The sequence below is a fragment of the Candoia aspera genome, chromosome 16, assembly GCF_035149785.1.
Source record: "Candoia aspera isolate rCanAsp1 chromosome 16, rCanAsp1.hap2, whole genome shotgun sequence".
Classification (NCBI taxonomy): Eukaryota; Metazoa; Chordata; class Lepidosauria; order Squamata; family Boidae; genus Candoia; species Candoia aspera.
This window is the reverse complement of record NC_086168.1, coordinates 11,142,522-11,167,421: the sequence shown is the minus strand read 5'-3', so window position 1 is coordinate 11,167,421 and position 24,900 is coordinate 11,142,522. Positions and strand designations below refer to the sequence as shown.

The following is a 24,900-nucleotide window of genomic DNA, read 5'->3' as shown; positions in this document are numbered from 1 at the left end:
TACTAGGGGTGGGTGAGAAGCAGGCCATGCCCAGCGAAGCGGATAATATCAGAAGCGGCTCGGAAGCTGAGCCAGGAGTGGCTTGTTCGGGCTCAACCTTCGACACAGACAGGATCTCTTGAACGGTGCCCAAGGAAGGAAAGGGGAAGACTTGCTGTGGGAAATGTGGGGAAAACATTTATTCTTCAACAGAAGACCTGCAGATTCGGTCTTTGGTTAGGATGGGTCAGATTAGCCCTGGACGCTGCGATGAAAGGAAAATCCAATGTGGGAAGGACCAGGGAGCCCAAAGGAAGCTAGGCCCTTGGCCCCCCATCACTACCCTTCCCCGATTTGCCCTTCTTCATTTCCCACCCCTTCGGTCATTTGGCTATGCCACACACCTTCTGGGAGCTTTACTCATGACGACGACAGTCACCGAATCTCCCGTTTGCTTCCGGTTTACCCACATGCTCCTCTTCCCTAACGCACACCTTCCATCCTCCTTTTTTCCCCCATCATTAATGGCACAGCAAGATTCAGAACAGTGTGGGTGATGGCACACAAACGCACCCCTCTTTGCATCTATTTTATCGATTTATGAGCAGAAAGTTATGCACCGCCCAGCTTGAATGAGCCTGGGCAGTTTGTTTATATTTCACAGTATCACAGACTCATGGGGTTGGAGGTCTTCTAACCCACTCACCTGCCCAGGGCAGGAATCCTCAGACCATCCCCACAAATGGCTGTCTAACCTTTTTTTGAAATCCTCCACGGATGGGTCCCTCATGACTTCAAGAGGCGGCTGTTCCACTGCTTGACAGTCCTCGTGGTCAGGATATTCCTCTTGGAGTTGGGATGTGTTTCTGTAAAGCTTCCACTGTTTGGTCTTGTCCTGCCCTTGGGCATGACGAAGAATAAATCCACACCTTGGGACAACCCTTTAAGCCTTGGAGGACCGCTATCACGTCTCCCCTCAGCCTCCTCTTCCTCAGGCCAAACGTACCAAATGGTTCTTTCAACCATTCTTCACAGAATTTAGCCTCCAAGCTCCTTATCACCTTGATCCATCTTCTCCGCACTTTTCCCAGTTCCTTGGCACCCTCCTTGAATTGTGGGACCAGAACTGGACACGGTATTCCGGGGGCTGTTTGATCAATACACCGCAGAGCAGAACGATCACTTCCTATGACCGTGAAATCCTGTATGTCTATTATACCTCTGCTAATGCAGCCCAAGATTTCATTGGCTCTTTGGCAGCCACAGCAAACTGCTGGCTCATGTTTAACGTGTAGTCTACCAGGACACGCATATTTTTCTCACAAGGACGACTGTCAAGCCAGGTACCGCCTACCTTGTAGTTGTGCATCCGATTTTTCTTCCATTTCTCATCACTGAACTCCATATCGTTGGATAGGACCTAATATCCAAGTCTACCAGATCTCGCTGAACCTTGACTCTGTCTTCTGAAGCGTCCCCAGCTTTGTCGACTGCAAATTTGATCGGTCTAAGTCATTTATGAAAACGTTGAAGAGCACTATTGGATTTCATAAAACAGCATTCCCTTGGTCTACTAATCTAGTCAGCTGCCCCCCGAAAAGCAGGAAGATTTGTCTGGCATGACTTATTTTTAATAAACCCAGGCTGGTTTCTCGTAATCACCCTGTTCTTTTCTAAGCACTTGTAAACCCACCCCGAGGATTTTCCCAGGTATTGATGTAAAGCTGATTGGTCTGTAGCTTCCTGGGTCCCCTTTTTCTCCTTTTTAAAAGACTGAAACTGTTTTAGCTGTCTCCTATATTCCAGAACTTCTCCAAGATTATAGCCAGTGGTTCTGACATCATATTTGATCATCCCTTTAGCATCCTACAATGTAATCCGTCCAGTCTTGGAAACAGTTTTTCAACAAGCAGAAGACATTTCAATTTTTTAAAAAAAAAATACAGTTCACAAATAGTATGCAGATGGACAAATTTTACTGTTCCCACTTGGAGCTGGTGTGTGTGTGTGTGTGTGTGTGTGTTTAGAACCCTTGTTCATTACCAGTTTTGACAATCCTTGAATTTTTAAATTTAATTGGGTCTGTTCCTTCAAATCTACCCCCTAAGGCCACCAGTCCTTCCAATCTGGCTTGGGCATTACTCAGCGGAAACACTCTGTCTCCCTAAGGTTTCATCCCCGATACAACATAAGCAAAAGCAGAAATAATGGGTCTGCCTTGAATTCAGCGCTCTGTGGCCCTCCTCCTGGGACACAGAGCTAGCAGATGCGATCTTAAAAATCCATGCTGGAGCAAAGTTGCTCTGAGCAAAGAAAGGGACAAGAGAGATCTGCCCCTGCCTCCTTCACAGCACTGTGCCATCAAAATAAAAAGCAAAATGTTAAGTCTCTCTCTCTCTTTCTCTCTCTATACACACACACACACACTATATATATATATTTGAATTTTTCTTAAACCCCTTCTGAAAGGCAGGCTAGACTTCCTCTGTTTCATGCCCCTCTGAAAATTAGCAAAAAGTGGCCATGCTTGGCAACATCCTGAAGACGAAAACATATGCCACAATTAACACATTGGCCTTCGTAACTGCCACAAGACTTAGCTGCTTTTCCTGCAACAGACGAATTAAGAAGCTTCCCCTTGGAAAGGTGTTCTTGCAAGCTGCCTTAGAAGATCGGCAGAATCCCTTAAACAAAATACACCTTCTTTTGCGTACGGTGAAAGTGAAGAGCCATCCGTTCTGACTTCCACATCTGGACTTCCCTCGCAAAGCCTAGCTCAACGCTTGTATTTAAATCCAGTTCTCTCCCACCCCAATGGCTGTAGGTTTCCAGCCTCCGTAAAACATTGAATGCATTTAGAGAGCTGAGTTCAAGTTCACCTGCGCAGTATCTGCAAGAGGCATAAAAGAAGCAACACAGAATGCCCCCGGTATTTTGGAATGCAGAATTCCGCCACGCTATTTTTCCAGCGTACATGAAGAAAGTTAAGACGTACTTCGGGAAGACACTCACTTCCTGTTAGAAGCCATTGCCGGTCTATAGTTCAAACAAAATTTTGGGATAGTCCTTCCTCCTTGTCACAGCCAGCCCGCTGAAGGCCATTCTCTTAATTCGCAACCTATCTCCCTTAAAAGATACTTGGATAATTAAAAAGAAAAATTCAACTTATCAGCCCCCCTCCCCCCAAACAAGCAAAAGACGTGGGTCCCTCTAAACACCAAATAGATGCAAATCGCTTTATACACATCCACAAACATTTATTTAAGCTTTTGAAAAGTTGGCCTCTTCGGAAAGCATGGAAGGGGAGGGTGGGGGAAGAGAAAAAGTGGGGTGGGGATGTGAAGGAGAGCTTAGAGGCTGCCCCCCCCCCGCCGCCTTGCATAAATATTCAGAAGGAAGATTACAGGATCCCTGTTTGTCTGTCTTTGCTTTCTCGGAAGTCCACACAGAATTCGTAAGAACAAAACTAACGAGAAGGAGAGCAGATGTTAGACAATGCAGCAGGCCCCCTCCCCTCTGTTCCTCTCCTCCCCCGGCCCCCTCCTGCCCACCTCTCGGCTGGGCTAAGGCGCTTTCATCCCCCCCCCCCCTTTTCTGCATGGTTAGGTCATTCAAGGATTCTCCCATAGACTTCTCATTGTAGATGACAATTATAAGCCAGCGTTCTGTCAGGCTTCCAAAGTTCCCAATCAAAAGGCTTTATGCAAATTCCACTTCTCTCCAGCCCTCTCTCCGAAGCCAAAAAAAGGGAGGAATGAAAGCTGAAAAGGCCTCCACTAAGCAGACATGGGAGCATTGCAAGTCCCAGCTTTCATTTCTGCAGGACTGGATTTGCCTCAGGGCCATGCTGGTTGTTTTGACAGTGGATCCCCCCAGATAGTTGGGATTAGTCGGGCTTGTTTAGATAAACCCAAAAATCAAGGCCTGCTCGAGGAAGACAGCTAGATGTAGCCACCGCGTTTCCAGCTGCTGCCTTCTTTCATCCCCAAACAACTGCAGACCCACAGTAGCTATCACAGCCACAGGCCAACTCCCATCCCTAAGTCCAAAATTAAAGGCTGTTAAAAGAAGCCTTTGTAAGTCTTAGTGCTAAAATAAGGGAGCTGAAGCGTACGGCTCAGACATGTTACCCCAGCGCAACGCGGCATGGGTCTGCCAAAGAGCCAGTTTGCGTGGCTTCCGTGGAACGTTCGGGGTAGACAAATGATCTTTGTGGTCAGGGTCATTGAGCGTAGACCATGCCCGAATTGCTCAGGGCGCCACCGCTTCTCAGAAGTGGGACCACTCTGGGGTGGAGAAGTGGTGGAGCACTCAGTGAGTTGGGTCTGGTCTACTCTGGATTTACAATGGACCAAGAACTGGGATCAGAGTTGCTGTTCATAGTAAAGGCATTCACAAGAGGTCCTCAGAGTCCATGGATGAGGTTCCCCTGAGAAGCCAGAGCTCAGGAAATGACTGAAATCAACTAAGCATCTAGTAACTGGTGGAGCAGCAAACTGAGAAAGGAAGCCCAGCTTTGGGTCAAAGGAGAGGAAATATTTTAATTCTTCCCTTTGCACCCAGACGAGTGGACTCGATCAGGAAAGACGACCGAATGGACAACTAACTTGGGGAGTCAACAGATGCTGAAGAAAGGGTAATATCAATGGTGTGAATGGAGAAACAATGGAGAGCATCATAGGAGTCTAACAGAAGACATTAGGATTAAAGGTCTAGTGTTTGGGAAGAGAAGCAAAAGAGAGGGAAGACAATTCTCATAGGTCTCCATGCCTGACAATGCAAAACAAGAGCCCTTCTCGGGAGAAATGTGAGTTGTACCCACACAGAAAGGGAGGCTCACAAGAACCAGGGGAAGTCTCCGCTAACGGCGCAGAATGGAAGTTAATCCCTTTGAATGAAGGCGCCGAAGAGTTTATGCGCTAAAAGGGAAACACGGCTTCTATGTTGAAATCCAGACACGTGTTAGAAGCGACACCCGTCGGAATTCAAAGATCGGTGGGTGAACTTCCATTTTTATGGACAGCGCGGATTTTCCGAATTGCTGGCAACTCCCACGGAAGGTTAAGAACAATCCACAAACATCTGATTCGCACATGACGGTCTTGTTTGATTCAGGGTTGGTGTTTTTTTTAAAACTCCGTTTCACTGAAATAGAATGTAACCATTACGAAGCAACCGATGACCCCCCTGGACTCTGTTGCGGTAGGTCTGGCGTAGAAATTGCAGGTGGCGGTGCTAATTAATCAATATAAAGGATTCACATCAATGCAGGATTATGGGTTTTGAGAAGACAGCATCATATACACTCCTCCATGTGTGCATATGCATATATTCTTGGGGGGGGGGTAAAAAAGAAAGGGGAATGCCTCTTCTAAAGCAATGCCTCTTGCCAGCTGTAGTTCCAAAAAAAACATTCAATTACTTTTAAAAAAAGTTTGTCAGACTGACATGGCCGCCCCCTTGAAAATTTATTTTCAAAGTGTTGCACCATACGCATGGAAGGACTAACAAGTGCTTAATCTTAATGGCATAATCCATTAAACTCCACCAAAGGGCCAAATTGCTTCTTGGCTCTACTTTCTGATCTGTGCCAGCAAACTCCTACGAAGTTTGGGCAAACATTGATGTAAAATTTGGGGGGGGGGGTGTTACAACCTCTTTTTTTAATGGTTTCAAGATACTTCTAAACTCTAATTTCTATGATCTGCTAGATACTCACCCAGTGAACTGGTCAACTAGATACCAGTCTTTTGGAGCAGGTAGCTATAATACATCTAAATAATAATAATAATAGTAGTAGTAGTAATAATAATAAAAAAGATCACCCCAATCAATGCTCTGGGAAATTGATCTAAGGCTGCTGATCAAGTCTCTGTACTCATATATTTTGCTTCTGAAACTTTTCTTAAGAATATATAAGCATCAACAAGTGTTGAGTGAAGTGCTGAGATTTCTAAATGCTTACCTTATGTCAAGCCTACTAGGAATGGCAAAGCAAAGCTGGGTTGCTTGCTTAATAACCATTAACTGCCCACCCTCCCTCCTGTTTAACCCAGGTCACTTCTAAAACAGGAGGGCTGTAGGCTCTACTATTAGAATTTTAATGCTACTAATTTATGGAAACTTCTTTACAGTTGTGGCTGGGAAAGATGCAGTGCTTCAAGCAAGCTGATGTATTTGCTATGGTCAGCCTCCAGGCGCAAAGCCAGCTCTCGCTGCTCAAGATGGAAAAGTCAAATCCTAAAAATGAAAGCTTTTAAGGGATTTTTTGGTTCAGGAGTGGCTCTCCCTCTTCAGATTCTGGAGTTTCATCTCCAGAAAGCCCCAGATGGGCTGATGTCACCAAACTACACTTCGCAACTCGTTGTTTTTATTTTGTCAGTAATGCAGGGGTGTGGAAACCACACTATACATTGCTCCCTGAACGATGTTATGCTGCATTCCAATAAATTTAGGCCTAGATTAGAGAGAGAACTAGATTTTCAGCCATCCTAAAACTAGGAAAAGTATCTGCAGTTCCAGAAGTATACTTGCCCCGGGATACATGTCAAAGCAAAAGACAATAAATGAAAAAAAAGATGCTTCTTTCTGTTAAGCATTGCGAAATGCCTCAGCCGGAAAAAAACCCCATTCTCCTTTTATCTTAATTTGAGCTTACCTAATTCTGACAGAAGGAAAAAAAGAAAAGAAAATCGACTTAACAATTCCCAGCCATTCGTTTTTTCGGTTTCATTTCCTGGGGACAGCAAAACCCACACACCTTCAATAGGCATTTATTTCTGAGGTTCACAGCCCACCTTCCTAACGATGGATGAAGGCTGCTCAATAACAAACATGCAAAGTTCTTATTGGACCAAGACATTTCCAGAAAGAGCTCCTCTGATGACTTTCTGTAAGTAACCCGAGATGGTTCTTCACCCAGCTGGAAGGCAAGGTCAGCTTGAGCACTGGAGGAGATATCCACCTCTCAGAACATCAGGATCCAGGGTTGAGCTGCATCAGGATTTGGGGTTGCAAGGGGCTGAAGACCGTGAAAAGTTTTAGGGCTGGGAAGGACCCCCCTTATCCCCAATATGGGGGAAATGTTATGTGCCACTGTCCTATATCGCCATTTGATCTAGCTAATTAACAATTAGATATCTGATCACATTAAATACACTGAAGAACAAAACTTCAGCTCTAAGCAGATGGTTCCTCTTAAAGACGTTCCAATCCAATCAACCAAAACCTTGGAAGGAAAAGGACGTTGCTTTAATATCTCCTTTTTAAGGTCTGGAAGTCATTTATTTTCCATTTTAGAACCAAAAAATAAACTTTAAAAAAATCTTTTTAAAAAAAAAAAGCAAGCTCAAATTCCACCAGCATTATGCAGGGCTGAGTTTTCGAAGACAAAGAACTTACTGGGGTTCTAACAGGTTTACCGACCATGAAGTTCTTATCATTATTAGGAAAACTCCGGTAGCTTTGCCCAGATGGGAAGGATCCTTGCCTTTTGGAGAGATACTGGAAAGAAGAGGCAAACGACATTTCTTGCCCATCAAATCTGGCCCAGCAAAAGTGGGCTGGCACAGCACCAAGCTTTTGCCCTGGCCACTCCAATTGTCCGCAAGTCCAATATTTAAATTGCCAAGTAAACCTGCAGTAGATTAGCCCGCCACTCAATTAAAACTTGCAGTTCTGTCCTAAACTAGATGTTCTAAAAGGATATCTGGGATGCTCACTGTTACTGTATTCGTTAAATCTTGCAAGCTATCTAAGGGGGGGGGGGGAGAATCAGCTGGGCTCCTGCCAAAACTGGCATTTTGGCAACTTCACGATGATGGAATTATGCAGCACTTATTTGTAGCCTATTCAAAATTCCTTAATTATACCAATTACAAGTTTAAACTGGATTTTATTTCTGAATAATTTAATTAGCCTTTTGAGATGCAAAGTACCTTTTCCGGTGTAGATTTGAAATGCATTTTTGTTTTGGTTTTGCAGTGTGTATGTTATATGCGTTTTAGCAGGTCCCCATCGCAGCCCTTAGGCTTTTAAAATACATAAGCGTGCACACACACACACACACACACTCATACCCACTCCCCTAAATGTTTGCCTTTTTGGAGATGGCTGGATGCAAATTCTAGGTGAGTTGGAAGCTCAACCAATAGCTATCAACCATGTTTGCATCCTGCGTGCACAGGTGTGTCTGTGTGGGAGGGGGAAATTCAACAGTGTGGACCAAGTGATCCACAGACAAGTTATTCAAAAGAGAATTTGGAATACTAAGACAAAGCTGATGGATGGGCCCAGAAGCTGCACATGCTATGAGAGCTATCCACAGAACTGTTTTCCCCTTACTTATTTATTTTTAGAGGAACAGAAAAATCAGGGGGGCAGTCTGATTGCCTACAGTTGACTGAGCGAGAGGGTCTTAAAAAAGGATGCTCCAGTTAATCAGCAAATAAAAGGAAAACACGGTTTTGAAAGACAATGTGCCAGGAGGAAGGTGAAGCAGGCAACATTCAAAGCCTTCTCAGTTAGGTATGAAAAATCTATAAAGGGCTTTAAAAAACACGAATGAAATATATTCTATGTTAAAAATATATGAACCACCAGACAAAGGTCAATGGGTCCTTAAAGATACCTCATTCTTTTCTCTCTTCAGTGAACTAATGCAAAGAAAATAAAAACAGCTTCTCTTTTTTTTGTGGGAATGGAGGTTGTGTAAAATTAATAGAAGGATTGGGTCCCTAGAAAGAGGAAAAGGAGATTTGTCCCCTTTCATTTATTAGAGAAAAACTTCACGGAATCTAGAGTCCAAATCAGTTCCTTGTTAAAGCAATGAACAAAAAAACTTCAACGGAGGTTCCATCAAGGTTCAGCAAATATGGGCAGGATGGACATTTTGGAGAGTTCACACTGATCGACCCCTTTTCCAAAAGGGATAACTAGTTTTTCTACAGTCTGATCATCATAATGAGCAAAACTCTCAGGACAGTAAGCTAATCCTTCTGCGTGATGGTCAGCATTGGCCTTGGGCCACAAAGAGGGGACCAGGGTGAGGAGTTAAGATGAAAAATCAGCTAGCTACAAAGAAGTGGTTCTGAGGCTTAGCCTGGTGGTACCATCAATGAAATAACAATTGTGTATGGAAACTGCAGGAGGGACTGCTGCAGATTTCAGAATCAACCATCTCTGTGCAGGCAGCGGGAGAGGAAGAGCAGGCCCTGGTCTTCTCCTTGTTTTCTTCTGTCCTGCAGCCACCTTCTGAGAGAACCGTGTAGGAAATGAGATGTCCATCCCCTTTCAAAGGAGGTTTGGGAGGCCAAGAACAAACTTCCTGCCCAGTTTGAGCTACTGATAACCCAACTCTAAGTTCATCCCTCCCTCACCCACCTTGCTGCTTCTACAGGCGAAGAATGGGCAATCTTCAGGAGACCAACATTCATCCAAATATCTCCCTGTTCCACAGGAATGGTCAATGCATTCAACTCCCCACATCTCACAAATTTTCAGTCCAGGTGGGACATTCTGGCCCCAGGCAGCAAATGCCAAATAATCCAGACACCCAACCAACAAGCAAATTGTCTCAAGAAAGCCTTGCTGAAATGAAGAATCCCCTTCATTTCAGCAGGGCTTGTGAGCTGGATCTTCTTCCTTACCTCGCTGGATCTCCCAGCACCTAAAATCTGCCAACACACATGGAGATACAGAGGCATGTCCAATACTGTGCATTCCCAAGCAACCGGGCATAAATATTCCCAAATAATAGATTTCTACCCAGAAACAAAGAGATGGATCTTCCTCTTCTTTAAATCTCCCCCCTCCCTCTGTGCTACATGTTTTAGGTGGCTTGTTGAGTTTTTCCCCAAAAAGAAAAAAAAAAAAGATCTCTATATAAAGTTCAGCTATAAAACGTTTACAGTTTACATATAAATGTAAAAGATGCCGGGATCTGTTACCGCCTGTATTTCAGGGCCTGCAGAAAAGGGGTGGGGTGGGGTGGTGGACATAGCTGGGCAAAGTGCAGAAATAAAAATTCCTAAGAATTGTAGACTTACAATTGTTGATCATATTATATATTGGCAGGCTGTCATTGTGTAGCAACTAAGCAGATGGAGGATATATAAATCAATGCTTTGCGCATATGAAAAGAGGGGCCAATAAAAGAATTGGAGGAGAAAAAAGGAAATAATGCTACAGAATCTGTTGGATATTTCCTGCAACGTAATTCCTGTTCTATCCTACGTTCTTTAAATTAATTCCTTCCTTCCTTCCCATCCGTCTCCTCCTCCTCCTCCCTTTTTATAAGTCCTCTGACCCCTGCATGATCAAGTTGGGATAAAGTACAATGGAGAAGTGTCAAAATTCAGGACCCAAATACATGACCCAAACAGGTATACTTTGAAATAACGTTAGTTTCAGAAAGGTGAAATTTAAACACCTTTTTTCCTACTGAAGTCAATGAGGCAATAGGATTTGATTGGTTTCAAAAAAAAAAAGTCCACAGAATAGGAGAAGGGTGCCAACCCTAGTTAAAACTCAAGAGTTGCTGTTTATCAACTTCTTGAATTGATATACCAAGTGGAGTTATTAAAGCCTCAAATTAAAAGTCATGGAATAAAACGAGGCAGAATTCATTTGGTTCCTTAACAGTGCCCTTTCTTTCTTTCTTTCGGCCTTTTCTCCAGCTTTGAATATTCCTAACAATTCGAGGGGCTGAAAATTATTCTCAGCTTTTCATCTGCCTGAACATTTGAAGGCAACACCACATAAAGGACTTGCAGAGCTACCAAATTGTAATTTAAATAATTTCAGTGGTTTTAACTCATGCATTATGATGCTGCGTGAGAGGGGGCTCGAAGCATAGTAATAATCACGCATGGCTCATATGGAAATCTTTGTGCGCACATACTTTACATGGATCTCTGAGTATGCATTTATACACTGAAAGAGTAAGGGAGTGCCATATTTATATAAGGGACTAGCAACTCAGTTTTCATTTTGAATGCACTGCCAATGTTCTGTATTGAAATACGTCTCCTATACTTCTCTTGAACTCTGTCTTCAATACCCTGCATTTGATTTTAAACACTTAAAAAAAAATAATGGAACGAAGGAGATTTGTTTCTAATAAGGCAGGCTATTTTGTAGTCTGACCACTGCAAATACATTTTTTACGGGGGGTGGGGAAGAGACTGGGGGATGGGGGGTGCAATTACAATCAAGAATCCAGCAATGAAGCTGTCCGTCTCATTTCCCGCCCGTATCTCGCCCCTGATTTCCATTTCAGATTACATTTTTCATAAAACAGGGCGCTTGACCGAAGTGGAGAAGGCTGAAATAATGAGAATCATTTTCGTAAAAACATCTTGGGGTCCCGCATTTCTGCCCGTGTTGGAAAAGAAAGGAGTTCACTCTTGGGGGGTGGGGGGGGTGGAATCATTTATTCCTCCTCTAAATGAGAAGCAAAACAGACAGAGGGAGAAAAAGATGAAACTGATTAACTTTTATTGCCCATTTATCTTTAGCAGACAATTAAAAGCGGAGATCAAAACGGATTATCATGCCACGCAGACAACTGGTCCATCAGTAAGACATCTCCAGGACCGGGCATTTCTAACCCCCTTTCATCCATTTTCCCTTTCTTCTGACTGGCTTTTCCCCCCTCTAAAGGCAATACTAGCTTTGTGGCTTAAGGAGAGCCGAGAGGCTACCAATCATTATCCAGTCACAGATGTCAGCCTAACCTCCCTTTTTTCTCCCGTTTTTTAAAGCCAGGAGGCCCAATAATTTGCGAAAGATCCTTTTAGGGCAAGGCACAAAGACCATCCAGAATAAAACACCCAGCGTCTGCGAGAAACTCTTTATCAGCAGAGCAGCCTACATGGGAAACATGCTGTATGTAAAAACAACCACCAAGAATTTAGGCCAGGAAAAGGAGGAGAACGGGGGTGGGGGGTGGGGGGGCCCTTTGGCACTAATGAGTGAATTGACTTATTCCTTGGGGATTGGACTCCTCCGTCAGGATGCAGCCACAAACCTTGCGCAATTTGTGCAGTTTATAGGGACCCTCTACTAGAGGGCACATTGCTTCCTCCCTTGCGTGTGCACACACACACTCCCCCCCATCTCTCTCTCTATTTAAATTATGATCCTAAAAGCTAAAAACCTAGCTCCAAATTGACTCCCCCCCCCCACCTTCGGATAGCCATGAAATATCTTGGCCAAAAAGAACAAGCCTGAATTTGGGACCACGCAGCGAGGTCGACAGAACGCCTCCCGTGATCCTACCCTAACGTGACCTTCCCCGTTTTGAAAGCAAATTCTTTCAGGAGGAACAGCTTCTCCTTGCGGGTAAGCCCAAGGGGTCCTCGGATCTCTCCAGCAGGGCATCTGGGCTTGTTTGTGAGCAAAACGTGGCGTGCCGTGAGAGTTGTGGTTTCCAACACGGGCAGCCAAATAAGCCTTTTAACGTAAAATAAATGAAAAGCCGGCATTCGGTTCAGAGAGGACTGTCCTCTGCTGCTTTCCAACACCTAGAACAAGATTCAGAAACTAACCCTGATTGTTGGACTCCACCAGCTTGCTCACACCATCCCCTTCTGCCGTTCCTGGTTTAAAAGCAGCCTCTACAGCCGGAACCTTCGAGAAGACCAGTTCTCCAGCTGACAGCCCCCTCCAATTTCATTTGGAAATAAATATACGAAAAGCTGCATGTAACGGTGCATCACTGCTGTATCTCCGGCTTCTGTGGAGATGCCTCCCTTTGTTGAGGTCTGCAGCAGGGCCAAATTTCTCTCTTTCCCTCCCGTGTGTGTGTGTGTGGTTTTTACAAAAGGGAAAATCTTTTATGCACGAGACAGGCCCATAATCCATAGATCACAGGCACCACAGACAGCAACAGCTCGGAGGGACTTTTAATCTGGCTGCGTTTCACACGAGAGACTCCCAGTTCTTTCAGGCACACTGTGGCCCAACACTAGTGAGTGCGCTTGGGGAGCCATTTATTAACAGATTACTGGCACGAGAGAGCAGCGAGGACCTTGTGTGTTTACCCAAGCGTGCTTCGCGGCTCAACCCCAACGCCACACCGTAAGCACTGAAATGGGGGCTACTATAAAACTAGCAAAACAAAAACAAAAAACAAAACCAAAGAGCCAAGCAGGATGCTGCTTAAAAAAAATTAATATTAATGGTACAAAAGGTCTCCAGAAGTGTGGACATCGGGCAAGAATGTTCCCCGAGGGTCATGCACCGAGGCGGTCCCTGCAGGAAAGGAGAGGAGATACCTCCTGCCTTCTGCCGAGCAGAACGGCTTTTAAAGCGGGCGAGGACCAGCATCAAGCAGGGAACCATAATGAAAACTTGGCACAGATGACGATTACAGGAGCCTTTCCTTCCGATATTCCACACTGGCGTTGGGCAGAAGAAGGGAGCTCGCAATTAAAAGGATTTGCCCGAGAGATCAAGTGGCAGCCCGGCGTTTGCCAGTTGCCATGGCTGGCCCGAGCAAAAAGCCGTTCCCCAAGGGAGCACCTCCCTAGAGAAACAGCGAGAGTGGGGCTCAGCCCACGAGCAGTGTGAAAATAAAAGCCTGACTCCCCCCCCCCCGCCCCGGTGTTGCTCTATAATGAGGAAGCAGCCAAAGGAAGTGGCTTTGAGGCATCGCAAGCATCCCGTGGACACGCTGAGCAAGGTGCATTTCTTTCCACCCCTCCTGGAGGCACTAATTGTGCAATTCCCACGGCATTTTACACGCTCAGGCGCTTCCTTCTCCATTCCTTCTTCTTACTATGCCACCCTTTTGCCCATTTGGGGAGGGGGGCAGTGGAAAAAAGTGCCAATGCCCACTAAACCCATCCGCCCCAGCCACCAAACCCTCAGCATCTCCTTGTCTGAAGCCCAGGGTGCCAAACACACAAATAAATTACTTAAACCACAAAGGTTTTACAACCTTCTCTGCAAGCTTTTCCACCCACGCGTGGGGTGGAGGATTCTCTTCCAAAAATTCATTTCTTTTGCTCAGATTTACCCCCCCACCCCAAAATAAAGGTGTTGGGGGGGGATAGAACAGCAATAATAGGCCAAGCCACCCTGAAACGAATTTTGTCATGTAAAAAATTAATTCCAAACCTGGTCACTGTAGTCCTTGGGGAATTGCCTCCGCACCTCCGGATCTGTAAATAATTGACAGATAATATTAATTGGCTTTGGATTGGTGAGCAAGCAGAGAATCGCACATTAATATTTGATCAGAAGATGATAGCATCTCTGGCAGGGGATGCAAACCAGGGCATGATAACAGGAAAGCAGGACTCCTTCAAGGCTTCCTTTTTGCCCTCCTTCCAAAAGACCAAGGCAGAAATTAAGGGCGGGGATGCGACGCTTAACGTGGAGCCGTCCTTTAATGCCAAAACCTACAGTAGCTCAGGTGCAGATTGCCAGCAGTGTTTTCTCCAAGGGAACAGTGTCTCAGTTGTGCTTCAACTTGTTCTATTTTTATTTTTATTTTTTTATTGGTACTTTCCTTTGGGAAATGACACAAGCAGACTTTATAATGAGAAGTGGGGGGGGGGGGAAACTACTGAACAATAGCATTCACGGGGGCCAGATTACAGCTCTCTTAAAACGGGATTTTAACTACGTTAAAATGCTGATTAAAAAAGGCTGGGGGGTGGGGGAGAGAAAGAGAGGGCAAAACTCTATCAATAAAGAACAAACTAAAGTTATTTTGGACCCTTGAGCATGTGGGAACACTAATATTAATCCTTTTTTTACCCCCAGTTCTTTCCTCCCCATTTCTCAGGATAAACAACATGGCGCTGCCGCACCACAATTGCAGTTCCGAACAAGTTTAATTGTATTAAATAGAACAGAAGCAGCAAAAAACAAAACGCAGACAGAAATAATTTTTATGACAAACCATCTCAAAACAACTCTGTCGCGGCCATCTGCTTTCCTGAAGCAAATTTCTAAGACTGCCAGGTTCCGTATTATGAGTGTAATTTTTAATTACAGCAATAATAGATTAAAAACGGGACGTCTTGCATTTTGTAAAGAAGTTGTCACTTTCAGAAGGAGCTTGCTGTCAGACCAACATTTGGGCACAATTGCGAACATCATGAGTCCTCTAAGGCTTCCTGGGCAGGATGCATTGTTAACCAGATGCTTTCTCTTTTGCAAAAAAATTAGAATTAAAAAAAAATGTTTCTACAAGTTTTGATTGTTGTGGAAGAAGTGGAGATGTGTGAACAATCTTTACGGCTCAATTACTGTTCTGTTGTCCTTGAATCAAAGCTGGTGGGGTAATGAATCGTTTTATGATGCCTGTAGTATATCCTTTGTATTTTTTTTAAAGTTCCACCCTAGCTCCCTCATAGGCAAAGTGAGTTTTGCTAATAAATTGGTTAAGTGGCAGGTCCAATTTTTAGCAGATGCAGAATTCCCATCCACAATTTCAACAATGAATTCAAAATGCACGATGCATGCTTAAAAAAAGCCAAGCCCTGGAACTTGCAATTAAATTTGCCATAAGGACAGTAGTCTTTCAGCCATTCATTGGCCATGAGAGGGATCATTTAAAAGGAGGGGGGGAGAGAATTTCAGACCCTTGAAGAAGAGGAAGAACTTAGCCAGAATAATAGCAAAAAGGAGAGATTCCGTTAACATTAACATTTGTGAAATAATGGAGGATGGATGGATGGACTGGTTGATTTGATTTGATTTGATTTGATTTTTCTACACTGAAGACAAAAAGTTCAGTTACTAAAACAGTAATCCTGTACTATATGTTTGGCCTCCTCAAACATAAGCCCCTTTGAGTCCTTCTTCACATGACAGCGGAAAAGATTAAAATCCCTAAACTTCTCCTGCCTTACTCAATTCTCCTGCACAGCCTCATTCGCACAGGCAGACACGCCCCACCTGGGACCGTGAGTTCCCACCAATGCAAAAGCTTCAAGGAAACAGCTGTCCCAGCAGATTCCAGAGATCTTGGCATGCCGAGACAACCCAGATTCTGATCTCATGCTGAGCAAACCACTTTTTTTTTTTTGCCAGCTGAAAGAAGCCGCGCAGGAAAAGATGGGCTATGTTCCTTTTGCTCACACCATTGCAGAAGCTGTGGGAGAAGCTCACCACACAGCGTCCCTCGTGGACCCCAGGGGGATACAGGAAGGGTTCAAACTAAGGCCTGTAAAGAGAGGGGTTTTATCATAGAAGCCTTCCTTGCACTGTTTCATAAAAATCACACTGCACGCTCACCCGCTAAAACGCTCGCCCCTTTCTTTAATTCAGAGGGTGATCTGGGAGAGCTCAGATGGCACGCCCAGAGCAAGAGACCTTTCCATGCCCTCCACCTCCACCCAGGAAGGGACGGGGACCTCCACATGCGAGGCAGGGAGGCTGAGCTGTGGCCACCCATCTCCTCAACCAGCACCCACTGTCCTCCTCTTCCATAGATCATCTCCCGATCTTGAAAAGGCTGACCTGCTCCCACCCTGCCACCTGGACAACCTCAGAGCAGGAGTTCTCGCAGCCTACTTGGCCCGGAGGATGAATAGACCAGAGCATCTCAGCATCCCCGCACGGATAAACGCAGGCCTGAAAAATGCTAAGCGGGAGGCTGCAATTCTGCATTTCTGGGGTGCGCCGGAGAACAAGCACCACCTCGGTCAGCGCATATCTGCAAACAGCCATTTCCTTTCACTTTAGACTGAAAATTACACCTTTCCCAAGCTGGTGTCTTCTGTCTGTTGCAGCGGATTGGGAATCTGGAGCGGCGCAGACCCAGCACTTTTGAGAAGCCTGAACTACAGGTAGTCCTCGCTTAATGACCACAATTGGGACCAGAATTTCGGCTGCTAAGCAAAGCGGTCAATAAGCGAATCTGACCCGATTTTACGACTTTTTTGCAGCGGCCGTTAGGGGAATCACACAGTTCCCCATCGATTTTGCCTGCCAGAACCCGGCTGGGAAGGTTGAAAAGAGCAATCACGCGACCACGGGATGCTGCGACTGTCATAAATGCAAACCGGCTCTTGTTTTTGCATTTTATGTTTATTGCTGATTTGTCATTTTATGTTTGTATTATTTGTGTAAATAATTTAATAAAGACTATTTAAAAATAAAAAATAAAAAAAATAAATGCAAACCGGATGGCAAGCGCCTGAATTGTGATTACATGACCGTGGGGATGCTGCAACAGCTGTAAGTGTGAGCAGAGGATGTAAGTCTGTTTTTCAGCACCGTCATAAGTCTGAACCGTCACTAAGCAAATGGTCATTAAGTGAGGGCTATCTTTACGCACTGCACCCATGACCCACCACAGCTACTCTCTGTTGCTATCTTCTGGATTCTTCCCCATTCCCCCAAAGTTGATGCACCCAGCTTTACCTGTGCAGATGCAGACTGCATCCCCTAAACCCCCTTCTGGGTCTTTCTGTCATACATCCAGTGCTCCCACCCCACCCAGACTGGAACACCAGCGAGTCCCCAGCCAGATCAAGGGCCCTGATGAAGGCCCACGGGCAGGGAGCTAGGCTGCCACGCAACTTCCAGCCCACTCCGCAACTTAGTTCAGCCCGGCTGCGCCATGGCTTCCGCGTTTCCATGCCTCCTAAATTCCACCAGCAGCCAAAGCAGGGCATACGGACGCATCCTGGAACCCTGCAGTCTGCAAAAATGCCTTTAGATTGTCCATCTGGCAGGCATCCACTTGCATGCCTCTACAAATTTTAACACTCTTCAGTGGTCTGCGTTGCATCCGCTTCACTGCTTCGGGGATTAAACCGTCTGGGGGCATTCTCTGAAGCATTAAAAAAAACAAACCCTGGCATTTTATGCAGGGGGAAACTTATTTTATTTACCAAGACTTGCCTACCGCCCCCACCCACCCAATACTTTCTCTGTAAGAAAGACCTGAAGGCAGGGAACACTTAATTTTATTCTTAGACTGTGCTGGGCAAAAGCATTCAGGTTCCTGTTGGCAAAGGGGTTAGCCAAGGGATGCCTAGGATAAAAAGGCCAGGCTTGAAAGCAATGCTCTTCTCCCTCTGCTGATCTCCAGCAGCTGGCACTCAGCAGATAGACTGCCCCTAAATAAGGGAGTTTCATCCAGCTATCCTAACTCATTGTTACTAGCATTACGGCAATCCTTTTCTCTCTCTCTCTCTCCTGAATCAGTTGCCCTCCAGTTTCTTGGGTGATGTTATCGAAAGTCCTGAAAAGTAAGGTCTAGGAGAAATAATAATAATAATAATCCTACTTAAGATGGATCAGAAAGTAGAAATACTATACAAGAAAAAAGCAGGAAAAAATCCAGCATCTACCTAAAATCCTGCTACAGTCCCAACTCATTGTTTTAATTAAAGGAGAAAGTTTGGAAGCTCTGCAAAATGCAGGAAGATAGAGGGGGTCCTTGTGCAGCAACCACAACTGGGGCCAGCAACTCGGTCGTTGAGCAAAGCAGTCACTAAGTGAAACCGCTTCTGTGCTTACATTCTGATTTCAGCTTTCCTTTGCTTTACAGATCTGCAAAGGTTGTAAATGTGAGGACTGGTCGCAAAGTGAGTCACAACTTGAACAGTCACTAAACGAGGCCATCACTAAACGAGGACTACCTGTATGTGGATCAGCCGAAATCAGGATTGGGCTAGTGTTACCCTGGTCTGCCTATGATGATTTTTTGAAAGGCCTATGAAACATTCACATGTGTTGTGGCAGGCAACCTGGTCTAAGGTGCATTTTGCACACCTCCTCTAGCAGGTCCTAATAAACAGACTTGGGCCAACGCTTCCTTCCGCAACACTGCTGCTTTGGACCCAATCTTACGCCTTTTTTTTTTTTGGGTATGCTGCTTTCCCCTATATTCAGGGAAAGGGGATGCTGCATGAATTTCTGAGTAGAGAACAGCAGATGGTTGCACACTTGGTGCATTATTTCCACCACTCCTGCTATAGTGCTCCTAAAAAAATAAAATAAATCTGTAGCAAGTCTTCCCCCCCTCCCTGCCATCCTTACAAAAATGACAGCCTTTCTGTTCTAAGGAGAGAACGGCAGAAAGCCAGACCCTGAACCAGAACTGGTCTGAATTCCCTGTTGTTTTCTTCCCCTCAAATGGCAACGAAACCCGTGTGGCTGGGGATGATGGGAGCTGACGTGCAACATTCCAGGAGAGGCCAAGGGAGTTTGTCTGCTTTCCAGCATTTAAATAAGGACCTTCTTTTTTTCCTCTTGGCCAGGACTGCTTCACCTTTCCTAAGCCTTACCTAAGCAAATATTCAGCCCAATGCCATATTTTGAAAACCAAGGGTCCTGTGGCTTTTCATGTAAGATAGCGGCCTCAGCAAATCCAGCTTGACTTCCGACGGTTACACATCTGTGCAGATTTCTGGGTAGCAATATGGAAGGGGCAAGCTATCACCTTCATCCAATAAAGTTTTTTTTTTTTTACTTTGAAGTCTAGCCTACAGCCCTGTGATTTCCTGGTGGTGTTCTATCCAGGTACAAAATAGGTCCTGCTGAGCTTCTTGAGAACCTGATAGATGCTTGTTATAATGCAAGCTTTTACATGGCCTCAAAGATGCTCGGCTGTTTTCCCGCAAAGGTCTGATCCAGCCAAGTCTTTGGAAACTGGACTGAAATACTGCAGGCATTTTTAAAAAAGGGAGCACTGTTCTGGAGCCTCATTGGTGTTCTTCCTTTTACAGGAGGAAAGGGGGGGGTATCTTGCAATCTGGGGCTCCCCATTTTGCCTCCAAATGCCTAGGATGCCAACTGTCCCCTCACCCTTCAGCAACCAACAACATCACTCCTTTTAAGCAAAATGCACGGAGGGTTTTGACAGGGAAGGTTTTGGAACACCTCTGCTGAGACCATTAAAAAAAAAAAGGCACAGAGTATCTGAAGGTTGCAAATCCAGAGTTAGATCTCCAGAAGAGCCCCTTTTTAATAAATAAATGAATAAATCCAGCTTCTTTCAAGCACCCCTGAATAGAGAAAATGAACAGAGCCATCTGCTATACAATCTCTCTGCTCGTATTTTATTTGCAGAGATTTTTTTTAAAAGAATATTCTAGAAGAGTGACCCGCCATCCACCAGGGCATGACTTTGCCACGTCCCATGGACTTTGCTGAGCTACAACCAGGTATATTAAGCTGGAAGAATGAGAAAGTCATGCCATGCGAAGAAGGCACTCGGGGATTCAGCGACAAGGGGCACAACAAGGCCAGAACAACGGAAGCGTCCTGGTCTACAGAAGTTGGCCATGCGTTGACTTTCTTCCTCGGCGTCTGGAGCACCATCCCTTTCAGAGCTGTTTGCTTCCAAAGGTCTTCCATCAAAAGATCCTCGGGTGATATAGTTGTAAAAGGGGAGCGTGAAAGCCGAGTGTAAAAAAATAAATGAATGGAACTAAGCAAACTTTGTCTGAAGGATGTCCTATTATGAGGTAACAAGGAAAGCTGCCGTGTGTTGGTGCAGAGTGACCAGAAACAGGCTTTTTCGGTGGAAATTATTTGCGTATCCATTGTTCCTATGTCTCATGGTTTCAGCACTGGTATTTATTAGAATTTCCATTCTTTAAGGGGAAAAGGGAGAGTGTTTTCATTCTCAGGCCACAAATGTCCATGTATAGACATGGATGTGTTTGTAAAATTTACATCTCCCCCCTTCCATCAAGGAACTCACCGTGGGTCCCCTTCCAAATTTGGTCACCACACTATGAAATAGGCTAGCTTGGGCTCACACACCATGCTACGCTTCATTTAAAAGCCATCACGGTTGCGTTTCAGACTGAACCAAAACCAAGCAAGTCACATTCTGGCTTAACACAATATGTGAACCCAACCAGTAACTTGCTTGACTCCACAATGGGATGTGGACCAGGTCCAAGTCCATTTCTCTAACACAGCCTCCCCCGGTGTTTGTAGTCTCTAACTCCCAGAAGTCTCAGCAAATGGCCCTCCTGGCTGGGGAATTCTGGAAAGTTAAGTCTTCCTATCTGATGGTACCAAGATAGGGAAGCCTGCAGTGCATCACAACTCCTCCTAAAGATTCCAGGAGATTCCACAGATGGGGCTTCAGAAGGTCCCCAAACAGCAGGTTGAAAGAGTATAGGAGATAAGCCATGATCACCATTCACAACATAAAATAAAATGCTTTGTACTGGCCCTATGAGAATAATTAAAAATAAATAAATAACAACCAAATTCAGCTAATAGTAGAGACCAGGCCAGGATGAAAGGAAAGGAAGAACTTGGGATAGAAAGTTATTTTAGGAGCAGACACTTTCCAAACATCACATTCTGGAAACACCACCTTCTAGATGTTGGGTATACATCAAGTTTATAACGGCAGAGGTGGCTTTCACCACTCAGTGTTCCCAGTTCGTTTTAGCATGAGAAGCTTAATAGTCAAGCCATCCATGTCCCCCTCCCAAAAAATGAAGTCTACAAAAGTTGGGTTTCCTGCAAGGGCTTTTCTACAGAGCTAAGACTGGAGTAATAAATACCATGCCTTTGAGTTGAAGCCATACCTCAATGGTCAACAGATACTGGATGGAAGGAAGTCTAGACCCCAAAATCTGGGTCACATTTTCTGCAAATTCACACTCCCTGGAAATTCTGCATAGAGAGTGTCAAGCTAGTGAGGGAACACCAAGTTGGCTCATGCCAAAACTGGGCAAGTCCTCCCAGGGGCCATAAGATGAAATCACAAAATTGGCACAGGTAAGTGATGAATGGCTGCGAGAGCTGGACCATAAGGAAGGCTGAGAGAAGGAAGATAGATGCTTTGGAACTGTGGTGTTGGAGGAAAATTCTGAGAGTGCCTTGGACTGCAAGAAGATCCAACCAGTCCATCCTCCAGGAAATAAAGCCAGACTGCTCACTTGAGGGGATGATATTAAAGGCAAAACTGAAATACTTTGGCCACATAATGAGAAGACAGGACACCCTGGAGAAGATGTTGATGCTAGGGAGAGTGGAGGGCAAAAGGAAGAGGGGCCGACCAAGGGCAAGATGGATGGATGATATTCTAGAGGTGACGGACTCGTCCCTGGGGGAGCTGGGGGTGTTGACAACCGACAGGAAGCTCTGGCGTGGGCTGGTCCATGAAGTCACGAAGGGTCGGAAGCGACTAAACGAATAAACAACACAAGTGATGAAACTGCTCTCACCTCCCCCCCCCACCCCCACAATTTAAGGCTGTTCCTCAGGTCTTCAAAAGGTTGCCCACCACAGTTCCACATGAAATGTTTATGAAAGTAAACTGTTTTCAGTTTTATACCAGCCTCTAAAGAGATATCAAGATGATGATGTTTAATGAATGGGAAATCGCATCACTTGGCTGGTAGTTTTCTTTTCTTTCTTTCTTTCTTTTTCTCTTTCTTTCTTTTCAGAAGAGGCATGTTTCCAAAGGCACCACAATGGCAGAAATAAAGCTGTTTGCCATGAGCTAAGCTGCACACCTAAGGAACTTGAAAAGTGAAGAGAACGACCTTGGAAATTATGACGTTTAGCAGCCGCTGTAAAGAGATTGTTCCAAAGCGCAGTGGTTGCACCTTATTGGTATAAATGGGTTAAGGAGGCCTTTTAAACCCAACTCATGACCCCATTAAAGGCTTTGTTTTCTCATTCTGCAAAACAGGAATTAGATTCTTCATCCCAAGAAGCACACAGACCCAAGAGGAAATTCCAAAATGACGCTGCTGTTCAGTGTTATTTGGGTGGAAGGGGAAGAACATTTTCCTTGCAATACCCCCCCCCCAATGTTTCTATGCTAATATTTTAGTAGAATCGAAGCAAAATTAGCTATGACTCCGCTTTGCTGGGGGCAATTAATAGAAAGTGATTATCAGAGTTTTCAGAATAACCAGTTTCTGTCCAAGCTGGTAGTACAACTTCAATCAAGAGATTACAGTTGGATGCAAATTGGTTTTCAGCTGAATATAGATAGCCAAACCAGTTGCAGACACTAGCCTAACACGTTGTTCTTTATCACTGTTATTTTATTTTCCTATCTCGTAATTCAAGTTCTAAGTAACAAAGTAGAGAAATAAGACGCTTTGTCTTTTTCCTGCTGTTTTGAAGTTGCATGGCCCACCTTTTCTAACCGGGTAATACTGCTAGACCCAACCACAAGAATTCAAAAAGAGGCTCATACATCTCCCAAGATTATTTCCAAGGCAGGATCTGGCAGAAGACAAAACAGGGGATAAGGAAGAACAATTCTAGGCACGTCAAAAACTTTTGCATACGAAGAATCCCCTGGCGACAGATTTTGCAATTCATCCTTGCCGACTAACACGTCCGTGGTTACATTTTGTGACTTCTCCATGCAAGTCAACTAAGCGGAAGTCTTGTCTTTGGCCTGCTTTCTAAAATTACATCCTTACCTTAAAAGTCTTGAGTGCTGAGTTTAGAAGATTTATCTACCTGTTTTTAGAAGGGGCGGTACACCACTTAGGATATGGCCAAAACCAATTTATTCCATCTCAAACAGGACCAGACCGCTGCAAAAGGTAAAGCTTTCAGCAATATGCATTTGAACTAGCCCAGTTCATTATTTACTGCATATCCCATAGAGTTTTAAACTCAAGGCAAAATGAATATATTCGTTAACAGAGGACATCATTAATGCCCAGAAATAAGGGAAGTTTCTTAACAAAGACCTGAAAGCAAGACTTAAAAAAAAAAATCTCATTCTGCAATTTCATGCCGTTTAAGAGACTATGGCCCCTTCTCCTTGAGCCTCAGTTTAATCCCATGCTGGAACCTGATTTAATTTTCCAGCTCACAGGGTGGGAATCTGCTCCGCATTACGGATGCTCTTTTCTTTGAGCATTTCAATGTCCCCTGAATACCAAGAACATTGCAAGTGAAAAGACCTTCTGCTTCCTTTCACTCACCCATCATTCACAGGCCCACCGTTTCAGAAACTGGATGATATTTATAGACTGATTCATAGGAAGGAAGGCCTGTTTCCTCCGCCCACTTTGGAAATGCGCCTTTGGAACAGAGATGGCAACCATCCCCGAGTCAAGATACAGCACACGCATAAATTGAAATAAAGTATGCAAACCGGTTTGGTCATTTGAATTTGTTCTGGACTAACAGAAACACCGAGGGATGCTCATCTGTTTTCACCTTTTCACCCACTCCAAGCTTTGGGGACTGGGTTGGTCATTTCAAGAAACTCCAGCATGCCGTTTCACAGAGCCACTGAGGACTCTTCCGTGTCTTCATGGGATGACCCCCATGCTCAATCTCTGCCCCTCCCCAAAATTACAGCAGCAGCCATAATCCGTGCAGCCCCATCCACAGTGCTGGGATGTGCTACCAACCGGGGTGCTTCGTGAAGGGGGAACGTGTTTTCTCTTCAAGCCGCACTCTAGGCTACAAGCCAACTCAATCGAGCTGTAGCTTAAGACCCAGCTCCATCGTAACAAAGGAAAAACTAAGTGGGAGGGGTGGGTGGGGAGATCTAGCCTCCTTTTTTGAGAGAGAAAAAGGAAACCTCTACTGTAGCTGTACTTACAGAGAAAATTATCGCCTTTTCTTCATTCCATGGAACACGGTACAACCTAGAACATCCATGCATGGTCCACAGCTCAATTGCAACAAGAGGCCATGGAAAGAAAGCAAAATATCTTCCTTGCTTGGCTACCAGCATCTCAGCCAGCAAGACCAAGGCTGGACAAGGAACAATCCAGCCACCTTCAGCTGGTCAGCCGAGCTTCCAGTGCATCAGGAGGAAAAAACTCCACAGGAAGACCAGCCTGAACCAACTGTCTATGCATCAAAGAACAGACGGGAACAATTGTCTTCACTTGCCGAACCATCCTGTCAATAGTACAGTCACCCATGAAAGGAATCCAGAACTAGAACTAAATGCTTCAGCTGTGGCAGAAGAATTTACTCTCATTAAAGGAG

The 24,900-nt window shown here is 44.8% G+C and overlaps 1 protein-coding gene across 7 annotated transcripts in view; it reads right to left on the bottom strand.

Annotated features, from left to right (window-relative positions):
* Positions 1-24,900, bottom strand: part of DENND1A (DENN domain containing 1A) — a 150,583-nt gene that overhangs the window by 101,121 nt on the left and 24,562 nt on the right. For all 7 annotated transcript variants that reach the window (XM_063316378.1, XM_063316381.1, XM_063316385.1 and 4 more), the window contains exon 3: positions 14,101-14,144. In XM_063316378.1, the coding sequence (XP_063172448.1) occupies positions 14,101-14,144 (44 nt within the window). The remainder of the gene's footprint in view (positions 1-14,100; positions 14,145-24,900) is intronic.